Raw genomic sequence first — 12455 nt, forward strand, 5'->3', positions numbered from 1 at the left:
TTCGGTTTCACTCGTCATCGATATTTATCGAGTGATGATATAAATAATATTGCACATTATGTTCGCAATTATTATTATTAGAGGATTAATCGAAATTATGATAATACATTCGAGAAATATATTAATTTAGAAAATATTTTTTTAGATATATATATATATATATATATGCAAGAAAATAATCGTAAAGTAATCATATGCTTGCGAAACGAACAATCGCGAGAACGATGTCTAAATATCCGAAGATCCGAATTGTTTCATTCGCGGATCTCGCGTAGGAGTCCATCATTAGCGCTAACAAGGTTGGCCCGAGGCTACAAAGGGGACTTCACCCTTCGTCGAGCTAACCTCTAGGTATACATATACACGCTTACAAACGCGTGCAAACACGTGCAGAAATAGACACGAATAGAGAGTATATGAGCGCATATATATCGCTGTAGTTTGGTCCCTTTTAGAAACAAGAGGGGATAATAAGATCTACGACAATCAAGTAAGGATGTCGAGAGAGAAAGAGAGAGTATTGCGAGATGCGGCTTATCGGATGAACTTTGGCGTGATATTCGTCATATTATATTCACATGTTATATATTCTCTGTTTATTATTTCATATTAAAGTTCATTATTTATTGATCAATTTGTATTTTTTTTTATACGTAATGCTACATATGATATTTTTTTAAATTTTCATATATATATTTTTATTTATCGATTTATTTATGATTTTTATTTCACATTATTAACAGCAGATATCTCTATTACTTCATATTAAAGTAAATTCATTATTTATTAATCAATTTATATCTCTTTTTTGTATGTAATGCTTATATTACATATGATATTTTCTTTAAAAAAAATTTTTTTTAATTTTCTTTTCTTTATTTATCGATTTATTCGTGATTTTTCTTTCACATTATTAATAGCAAACATTTTTAAATAATGAAATACTATTTGCTACAATATTGACAATATTACATATATACTATATATATACATATAAATGCTTTATATGTACTTATTTATTTACATAATCTTTAGGATTTATATATTAACAAAAAATATCTGTAATAATAAATGAAAAAAAGATAAAAAGAAAACAAAAAAGAAAACAAAAAAGCAGTAAATTGTGAATGAAACAATCAAATATTAAAAAAAGATAACTACAAAGAGACTAAGTTTTGAATAAAAATAATATGATAGAAAAATAAAAGAAGCCATATTATATTCGATATAAAATGATACCAGAAGCACAAACGAAGAAATATATAATATATAAAAGATAAAAGATAAAAGAAATATATTAAAAAATATAAATATATAAAAAAAAATATAAATACAAATATAAATATATTTAAAAAATGAAAATAATATTATTATTGAAAATTATAAATATATTATTATTTATTAAATTATNAAATTATTTTTTATAATTTTTTAGAGATTTATAGAAATCTATATATATTAAATTCATATATTTATATATATAAATAACAATTAAATTAAATTAAATTAAATATGCAATCTGAAACAAATTTTAATTTAAATTTAAATTCAACTAAATTCAATCAACCAAATCTACAAATAACAGATTTTGCAAAATTATTTGTAAAAAAAAGTGAAAATTTAATACAAGATCTATTTATCATATATATTAATATCTAGCAAATCTTAGCAAATTAAGAGAAATATAACAACATTTGTGAAAATAAATAAATTGATAGTAGAAACCGAATAGATAACATAACCTATTGTCAGATTGAAGACGAAAAGAATTTACACATAGAATCTGATGTTAAAAAGGCAAAAATTAAAAAATTGCAAAATTTTGTAATTTCAGCCATTTAAATTTTAAAGAAGCGCATATATTGGCATTTAAAATCTATTAATTTTTTCCAAAATATGATCTTTAGAACGTAATATATATGATAAGAACCACCATATGAATTTAGTGTTTTCATTTCTTTTTATAAAATAAAATCTAATGTCATCAATGAAATGGAAAAAGAATTAATATTAATGCAAATAATATTTGTTTCATTTCATTTATATTACATTTATTATATATATATAAATATTTTTTAAATTATTGATAAATATAATATATATTACAATATATATTTATAATATATATATAAATGTTTTTTTTATTAAAGAGAAATATTTTATGTTATGAAGATAGTGTGAAATTCCATTTTCCAAGAAAAGTATTTTTAGGACTTTTTATAACTCACTTTTATGACTCACTTGTTTCTTTTTTTTTCTTGTAATAATATTTGCAAATTATAAATATTGTATAAAATGTATTATATATTGTAAAAAATTTTAGAAATTTCGCCTTATTATCACAAAAGTACTACGGTAAACTGGATATAGGGAATTTGATGTTGATAAATTTACTACTAACTTTGTAATATTTTTAATAAATATTTATTCAGAAATATTTTGATTTATAAAGATTGAAAATCCGTAAATAATTGAATTTTTTATTCAAATAAATAATTACTTATAATGTTAGTTAATTTGTTTATATTAAATTCCCTATTTAGCTTGCAGCTTTTTGTTTGCTTGCCTGATTCAAGCAAATAGCCAATCAGAAGTAAGAATAAATCAGTAGTTAAGAGAACAGTGTATTATATAACGAAAGTATTAGTTTTTATCAAATCATATTTTCTATTATAATTGAATTTATGTAATTAGTTATATATGTAATAAATAAAATAGAAAAATTTTTCTTTACGAAGAAAATTTATAAAGTACTTATTTTTCATTTTATCGGAAGCATTTAGTTTTGAATATTTTTCATTTAATTTATTAACTATTCTAGCATTTTTATATATTTTAAATTCTATAAAATAATAATATTGCAATAAGACTTTTGCATACAAAAGATTATTATTAATGAAGAAATTATTATTAATTTAATTTTTTTCATTATTAATTAGAATTTTAATAAATTATAATTATTATTATTGATTAATATTTTAATAAATTACAATCTTTATGCTCTTAAATAAGTATAAATAATCAAAAATAAATCTGAAGAGCATATATGTATCTATAACTTTTTTTTTAAATTTCAATTTCTATTATAATATATATTAAAATAATTTATTTAAAATAAATAACTTATGAATAACATAAAAATGATAAAAATGATAAAAATGATAGGACATTAGAACTTTATAAATAAAAAATAAAAAGATATATTGGATATGTTTCTTAATGTTTATACCTCGTCTGTCTTGTATTTATTAATGTAGAATATCTTTATGTATTATTTAATTAATTTAATATGTAACTCCTTCTATTATTAAATAAGTACATTTGTTCTTAGAGGTTAGACAAAAATATATTGAAATTTTCATATTCGATTAATCGATTAGTTTGTTATATTGCTTAATCTATCGATTCTTAAACTCGAAATATGTTAATTAAATATTTTTTTATATATTATTAATTTAAACTTCCGTTTAATTTTTTTCTTTTTTTTTTAGATAGAACGTTATATTATAAAAAATTACTTTTTAATATTATTTTAAACATATTTAACAATATTATTTTTAATAAGATTTGACTAATACAAATGTATCGAAATATATGAATATGAATCAAACTGTGATATGTGAATATTTCAAGTATGTGATTCATTTTATGACTTTTTTCATAATCAATCATTTTTGATATCAATATTGATTTATATTAGGAAAAATAAAGTAAAATGATATTTACGAATGAAAATAAAATCAAAATAATTAAATAAGTTAGTAATTTAATAAGTTAGTAATTTTATAAATGACATAGATTTTATTAATTAGTATAATATTATTATCATTATTTAATAATGGATCAAAAACATCGGGAAACGATAGATTTATATTGTAAGGATATTGTACCTAGAATAAATATAATTAAACTATGGCCAAAGCTTATCGATAACCAAATTTTTAATAGAGATGATGTGAATATTTCACGTTGGAAGGTAAGAATATATTTATTTAAAATATTTTAGTAATAATAATAATTTTGAAATTGCAAATTACATAATAATTTGTATATATTTATAATATTTTTATATAGAAAAATCTCACAGATAAAGCAATTGTACAAGATATATATTTAACAATAAAAACACGGGGACCTTTTGCATTTTATCGTTTTGTAACAAGTTTAAGACAAAGTGATCATGATGATTTAGCAGATATTTTAGAAGGAAAAAAAATATTTTCTAATGATAATATACAAAAAAATGTTAATTATGAAACTACGAAGGATAACAATATAGATGAAACACCTTTTCCAGAAACAATTCCAGTTATAGAAGAGTAATGTTTAAAATTATATCAATGAATTTTGACTTATTTTTATATTTAAGTTCTATTACTTAATTACCATAATCATTATATTTTTTTTTTTAAAAAAGAATACAAGATGACTTTTATCGTAATATACAAGTATCTGAGGTACCTCTACAAATTCAAGTACGAAAAGCCACAAAATTTTTAGATGAACCTGTATATGAAAATGTTCAAACATATCCAATGCGTAGAAATCCTCGTGGATTGGTTTTAATAATAACAAATATTGATTATAAACATTCAGACAAAGAACCTAGAAGTTCAGCAAAACATGATGAATCAAATTTAAAACAATTATTTGATCAAATGGGTTTTCATGTTATTTCTTATTGTAATTTAACTGGAGAGGTAAACATAATAGTTTTGATTATTAAAAAACAATTATAAAATTTTAAATTACATTTTATTTCTTTTTAAGGAATTATTGGATAAAATAAAAAAATTTTCTCAATATAAAGAATTACGTAATGTTGATTCTTGTTTTATTATCATTAGCAGTCATGGTAATATTCATCCCCAATATGAAATCACAGAAATAGTGGGTGTAGATCGTAATGAAGAAAATGAAATGCAGAATTGCAAGACTGTTTTATGTACAGATATTTTGGATTATTTTACTGCAGAAAGTTGTCCTCATCTTGCAGGGAAACCAAAGATTTTCATTTTTCAATTATGTAGGTAAGTACTTATTGAAACTATCATAGAAATTTTTTTCAAAAATACATATAAAATATAACAAAACATTGTATACAAAAGAGTACAAAATAATTTTTTATGAAAAATGAGAAAAAATATGAAATAAAATAAAATTTAAAATAAAATTTTTTTTATTGAAAACTTAATTTTTGAATTTATTTCATTTATATATAATTAAAAATTATATTATCATATCTAATCAATTATTATGGATATAGAATTATTTTCAATTATTCTTCTGATACATTATCAATATTTCTATCAATGTTTTAAAACTTATGTATTAAACTTAAAGAAAGATTATTATGCTTTTTGTTTTCCAATCAAGAATATATGCATGTATAATTATAATGCAAATAGTAACAGATAATTTATAATTATATAATACTAGGATTATTTAAAATCACTTGAAGAAAATTTATAACTAATAAAATTTAGCCATAATTCTGTATATGCAGCAGATTTTGAAATTAGATTTTTTTAAAAAAATATGTTTTCAATAAAAAAACATTATCCTATACTTTTTTATATTCTATTATCTTGTATCCATTTATATATAAATTTCATATCTTGTGTAAATATATATAATAACTTATCAATATAAAATAATTTTATAGAGGAGACAAAAAGCAAAAATCAGTAAAAAAACCCAGACATACAACAGATACATCTAATTTACATACTTCTGAGGAAATGATAAGTTTTAAAACAAATAGTAATAAGGAAACAATGAGAAATTATGAAGACATGCTTATTGCACATGCTACTCTTCCAGGATATGTTGCTTTTCGAGATAATATAACTGGTAGTTGGTTTATACAAATTTTGTGTGAAGTATTTATGAAATATGCTCATAATACTCATGTTCAGGATTTACTAAATATGGTGAATAAATTCTTTAATATATATTAATATTATTTTATACATTAGTTACAATATTGTTATTTGATGTTTCACAGGTTGATGAAAGATTAAAAATACAAAGAACGACTAGAGAAGAATGTCAAACATTAATGGTGACATCGATAGGATTTAATAAACATTGTTATCTCAATCCTGGTCTTTTTGAAGAACCATGATTTAAAATACTTGCCATCAAATAAAATGCGCAATGTATATAACAATTATTTTTTGTATATGTATTGTCTATCATGAACTATTAAAGAAATCAGACATATTTTATTTATGAAATAAATTTGTGTTGTATTACATTTTCATTACATTTTATAAAATATATCAAGAAATATATATAAATTTTTATTTTTTTTTCTATACATATAATGTATCTATATATGTCGCATAAAATATTTTAAATCTGTGTTAAAATAATAATCGTGGGTATTGTAACGATACACACGACAAGAAAAAATAATAATATAATAAACAAATCAAGCTTTTGTAAAAACAAAAACAATAGAAGACATATTAGAAAAAATAATGATTACGATGACAAAAACGGACTAACATCCAATTAATACTTACATTTGTATAAATACAATAATAACTTCAATATTTGCATCATTCGCATACAACGAAATTTATTCGTAATAAAATATAGTATGTGTAATAACGATACGTATTTTTAAATGAACAGTTATGTACACACACATTTACATTATTTGATATTATATAAAATAAAAACAATAAAAACAAAAGAAGAATGCAATTCCGAATAATATAATTTATGACTAAAAATAAAATCTGGGTCAGGTTTTCATATCGTAAATCACGATTAAAAGAAAAAATGGTTTTTAAGTTAATATGATTTACCAAAAAATTTGTCATATTTCAATTTATGTTCTAACAATCTTACAACTGTAAATTACAAATTACATGCTTAACTATATTCTAAATTCAAGTATATAGGTGAAAAGATAAATGTTTCAACACTTTTCTATTTTTCATAAGTACGTCACACCGTGCAGTTAAATAGAATTTACGAAAATTTAAAAAAACGAAAATTGATAATAGAAATTCACATTATCAGAGGAAGGAAATAGGAAAATTGAAATTATGAGAAATTTTGTAATAATTAAACAGTTAAGATTCAAAGTTATTTTAACTTTTTGTTAGTGGAAAATGCAATTATAGTTGAATTTGCTTAAATGATACTCAATGTATTTTCCTTTCATATATATATTTTTTGCTAAAGTGTGCAGAATCATTATCATTGTAACTTATAATGCCGATTTAGATTGCTTTGGATATGGCTCAAGTGAATGACAATGAGTCAACGTCACGGCGACCGAATAAAAAAAAATAATTTGAATTTTCTATTGAAAAATCAAGAATAACACTCTCTCCGGCGTGCAGATTTTTTTTCTTTTTGTTTCTTTTTTCCATTACAATCCTGTACATTATTCAATAGAAATAGCATATATAGCATTTAATACAAAGATTGCGCGTTGGAAGAGCGAGGTTTTTTTATCTTCTCCAAGTTCTTGATTACCAAATCGTGTAAAGAACAATAACGATTACGGACCTCACACATAACTAGCCATAAGCTTACATATTCTTTTTCATCTAATTCTTGAACTGCTCTTCTATAATCGCTGATGTGTGGATATTTTGCAACTTTACTAACAATCTTTCCTCTAGAGATAAAATACCTAACAAAATATTTTTGTGTGACTTTCATCGAAATAGAAAACTTTGTTAACTATTTCATTGAAATAGAAAATTTCAATATTATTATAATTCACATTACCTAGATATTTGATCAAAAAATGCAGCAGCTTCACTTTCAACTGACTGTATTTCAGCAAGTGTATCTTCTTGTACTGACACACCAAAATTATTACCATCTTCAATTTTTGGAATCAAAAATGAAATCCACATTTTCAACTGGAAATTCAAAATTTAACATTTTTCATTTAAATTCAAAATTTTCATTTAACTAGCACAAATATTAAAATTTGCATAATTTTCATCATAGATTATAAAATTTGCATAATTTGCATCATAGATTATATACCAAATTAGAATCTTCCAATAGTTGTCGAATATAAGGTTTGACTATGTGAATAAGATCACACAAGGGCTTGTTACAAGGTACAGGTCCATTTGGTAAAACCATCACTTTGGTTCCACTGGTATCATCTATACTATTATCTACTTTTCGTTTTTTTGTAGTAGAATCATTTTCGGAATGATTAAGAATAATAGGATCTGGAATGGGTACATTTAAATCTTGATGAACATCTGATAATTTTCTATTGCAAAAACCAGGGGTTTCCAATAATTCATTCAATTTAACAATCTTTTCTGGAAATCCTTTTAATAATAGTTGTTCAGCCTAAATGAAATAGATATGTATATAATGTACTTTGAAACAAAAATAGATCACTTATAATTATATGAATAAAGATAATAGCATTTGCTTACCTTTGTTTTTAAGGAGTCCTTGTATTCTTGAACCTGCAAAATAAACTTGAAAGGTAAATATATTAAGGAGGATGGTCACATTCAATTGAAAGTTGATATTTTGTTTTAATTATAAACATACGAAAATACATATATATATTTTAAATATAATGAAATTATAAGTATTTTACTTACAAATTTATGTATTTATCTCAAAAATAAAATATTTTAAACAAATTTTTAAATTATTATAAAAATTAATGTATTAATTAGAACATTAAACGAACATAAAAAATCACATAAGAAAATCGAGAATTCTATTGTCGATATAATAATACAGGTATAGTTTTGCGTAAGCAATGAGATAATGTAAGTGATCAAGGCCAATTACTAAAAATGTAAAAAAAATGAAAGAATTAATATATTTAAATACTGAAGAAATGCATTTTTTAAAAAATATTAAGGACAAAATAAAAGATATTATTTTGAACATAATGATGCCGGTGAGTTAAACGTTACATTAACCTAAGCGTTCTTACTTGTAATATACCAAATGTATTTTATAGATTACTTAATTTGATCCTTGTTCTCTGTAATTTAAACTATAATATAAAATATTTTACCTTCTGTGCTGTAGTATCCGCCATTATACACTCCATGAAAAAAAAAAGTTTATAAAATATAACCACACTGTCCCTTTGTTGTAACGTACAACTTCAAACAGGAAGTAGTGGTGAATATTCTTACTACGCCATCAAATCAGAATCTATATTGTTAACAATTATGATATTCTTTTCAGAATTTGAAATGTTATTTGAAGTTATTTTCTGTTCAAACTCGAAATGCTATAAAACTAATATAATTATTATAATATGCATGTTAGGATTGAGAGATATACAATAGAATGACAATATTTTCATTCTTTTACTTTCTTAAAAATTCTTTTTAATTCTAATTAAATTGTTTTTATTATAATCTATAATCAAATATACAATTAAGAGAATATGATTCTATCTTGTTACAATTGATAGGCATAGAATATTTATTCAAAATGATAAAGTTTTAATTTTAGTTATATCAAAAATAAAATCAATAATCAAATATAATGATATATGATAATATGAAACATAGAAATAAAAAATAGAAGGGGAAAAAGGATAATATGTAATTGAATACGTAATTTTATAGATATATTTTAAAAAATGTAATTCTTTTAAATCAAACAACATACAATTTTATGAATAATGAATATATTTTTTGATATTTCGGATAAAATTAAGTAAATTGATAAAAAAATGAATTATTTCATTCATTGTGTTCATATTTTGCACATCAAAAATCATCCTTTTAAATCAATAAAAGAAATCTGATACATGATTATTCATCACGATTCGTGTATCTATGATGTAATTATTGTTAATGTATTTTTACGCATACGCGTAAGAAATGATATTTTCATTTGAACTATAGGTTCAAAATTTTACATTTTTAACTTAATAAGAATCAGTACCAAGTGTAATGCTAAGATAGGAGCAAAATTTATATTATACAATAAACGGACATATTGGAAAACAAAAATTAATTTGATTTTCAATGACACGAAATGATAGTTGATGATAATAATTACAACTGCTGTTGCTGTTTAGAAACATATATTAAATAAGGCTAAGTAAGTTTCTTTGCTTTTTGATAAAGTGTATCAACGACTTTCCCCATACTATGTATAGTATCTAATGCAATCTCATAAGTTTTATCGCGAGGAGTGTCTTCAAAAACAATTAAAACACCTTCACCCTGATCAAGAACACCCCTTAATTTTTTATCCAATATCATTTGTGAAAGCTTCTTCTCCACTTGTGTAAGTGGCAGTGATATACAGGTCGCAATATGACTGACCTACACGAAAAAATAGAATAAAAGACGAATTTTAAATGATCAATCTATAATATTATAAAGTAAATTATTATACCTGTACACGTGAATAGGGTTCAACCAAACGGCATAAATTTTGTTCAAGCATTGCATCATAAAGGGAACCGAGATGAGCACGTACAATTACATCATCTTCTAGTTCTTCACGATATTTTTTCACAGCAGTTTGAAAATCTGCCAATGATCGTCGATGGCTAGCTTCGGCAACTGCCCGCATTGCATCTAAATCCTTTCCTGCATACTTAACAGCTAATTTTCCTGACATAATTGATTGAACATCTTCAGGTGTACGTAACATAATTTTTGAAAGTAGCATATATTTTAAAGCTGTTAAAGCTTTTGGACTTTCTACACTATCATATCTGAAAAGAAGTAGTAATTACAATGAAAAACAAAAAGTTCCCAAATACAATATATTATTGAAAGAAACAATTTACCCTTCAAATGCTTCATAAAAGTAAGAATATGCAGTTTTAAAATCTCGTTCATCGGCAGCATGTAAAATTCCTGATTGTAAATCTAAAGCAGCTTGCATTTTAGGTGGACAATAAATTGCATTAGCAGTTGTTCTAGCACTGGTAAGAGCTGCTCTTGCTTTTGCTAAATTACTTAATGCATGATAGGTTTTACTTTCTAATAACTGTACTTCAACCAAGAGTTGTTTATCATCCAATTTTTTAAGTTCTTTAAGTAAAGCTGATCCCAATTGTAATGCTTCACTGTACATACCAGTATCAAAATATAATGCTATTAAACGCGCTTCTAATGATTGCCTTAAAAATGTCCTACGTTCTTCTTTTGCCCATTCTATACATTCTTTGCATAGTTGAACCTGTTAATAAAAGAAAAATTGATGCTGAACTATATATGAAAATTATAAAAAATATTTATGAAAATACCTCGATGCCAATACCAGCTTCTAAATCCAAAAAAAAATCTACTAAGGATCGTACAAGTTTAGCAGCTTTTGCTTTGCTAATCAAGCTAAGAAATGGTCTGGTAGCTTTAATTAATTCTGCCAGTTCTTTTGCTTTGCCTTCTTTCTTGTAAAGTTCACCGAGATGTAAAATACCTTGTTCTTTCACACGAATGTTATCCTCGTCATCTTCCGTAACACCAATACTTGGATCGGAGACGATTTCATTTAAAAGTGAAATACCTTCACTACGATTCGTCATTGAAACTGCTTGTGCACGTTCGAATAACATTGCACCGGCCATTTCAAAAATTTTCACTGCTTTATGAAGATGAAAACGAAATAGGATAACCTTCTTTCAAAAATGATTAATGTTATTTTTTGAATAAACGATCAAATTTGTTAAACAATTTTTATGTTTTACAGACAGTTTTATCTAATGTTCTTTAATATTTTGAATGTCGCATACGCTTTTATGCACAGATACACAAATTTTATAAACGTCTACCGTTTGTCACTTTATTCGCAATCCGCTCCAGTCTCAGAGCTACAAAATACATGTCACGCTACTACGTGAAACAAATTAAATGTGCATTAAATGTGAAGAATTGTAAGATTGATATGAATTTTTTTTCCTCTAAATTGTTATTATTATTAATTTTTAATAAATTTAATAATATTATTATATTTTTTTTTTATATTTAAAATTTATATATATTTGCATTTTTCTAAACAATTTTATTATAAATAAGCAAATAAGAGATAGAAATTATAAGTACAGGAAAAGAAAAAATATATAAGTAATAGGATAATATTATACTAAGAAAATTCCAGATCAAGATTATATATATATATATATATAAATATATTCTGTTAAATAAAATATAGTGGTATATGTATATAAACATACAAAAACTGAATAAATGTAAATTCAAAGTAGTATAAATATATAAAACGATTATAAATATTTTTTTATATATGATATAATTTTTGTTATGATTATTTTTAAACTGTTATAACTATGTTAAAAAATTAGTTTTAAAAATGGTGAAATTTACCGAAACAAATATTATTAATGAAACATCTTCCAACCTAAAGTATTATGATTGTAAGTTGAAATTTATATGAATACAACATTTTTTTCTTTAAAAAAGAATTTATTAAAATATATATATATATATATATATATATATATA

The 12455-nt window shown here is 23.0% G+C and overlaps 3 protein-coding genes across 3 annotated transcripts; 1 reads left to right on the top strand and 2 right to left on the bottom strand.

Annotated features, from left to right (window-relative positions):
* The first annotated feature begins 3532 nt into the window (after positions 1-3532).
* Positions 3533-7308, top strand: LOC102672349 (caspase Dronc). The gene is made up of 6 exons (XM_006617336.2): positions 3533-3976; positions 4075-4319; positions 4418-4700; positions 4771-5030; positions 5666-5933; positions 6008-7308. The coding sequence occupies exons 1-6, from the start codon at positions 3839-3841 to the stop codon at positions 6125-6127; spliced, it is 1314 nt and encodes a 437-aa protein (XP_006617399.1). The 5' UTR covers positions 3533-3838; the 3' UTR covers positions 6128-7308.
* LOC102672210 (proteasome activator complex subunit 3) lies at positions 7095-9330 on the bottom strand. The gene is made up of 5 exons (XM_006617335.2): positions 9035-9330; positions 8433-8465; positions 8023-8343; positions 7756-7892; positions 7095-7657 (listed from the first exon to the last, which is right to left on the bottom strand). Exons 1-5 carry the CDS (start codon positions 9068-9070, stop codon positions 7435-7437), a joined length of 750 nt encoding a protein of 249 aa, XP_006617398.1. The 5' UTR covers positions 9071-9330; the 3' UTR covers positions 7095-7434.
* Positions 9331-9600: 270 nt separating this feature from the next.
* LOC102672495 (26S proteasome non-ATPase regulatory subunit 11) lies at positions 9601-12070 on the bottom strand. The gene is made up of 4 exons (XM_006617337.2): positions 11243-12070; positions 10781-11175; positions 10381-10705; positions 9601-10307 (listed from the first exon to the last, which is right to left on the bottom strand). Exons 1-4 carry the CDS (start codon positions 11561-11563, stop codon positions 10077-10079), a joined length of 1272 nt encoding a protein of 423 aa, XP_006617400.1. The 5' UTR covers positions 11564-12070; the 3' UTR covers positions 9601-10076.
* Positions 12071-12455: the final 385 nt, after the last annotated feature.

Source organism: Apis dorsata, unplaced genomic scaffold (assembly GCF_000469605.1).
Source record: "Apis dorsata unplaced genomic scaffold, Apis dorsata 1.3 scaffold_298, whole genome shotgun sequence".
NCBI classification, from domain to species: domain Eukaryota; kingdom Metazoa; phylum Arthropoda; class Insecta; order Hymenoptera; family Apidae; genus Apis; species Apis dorsata.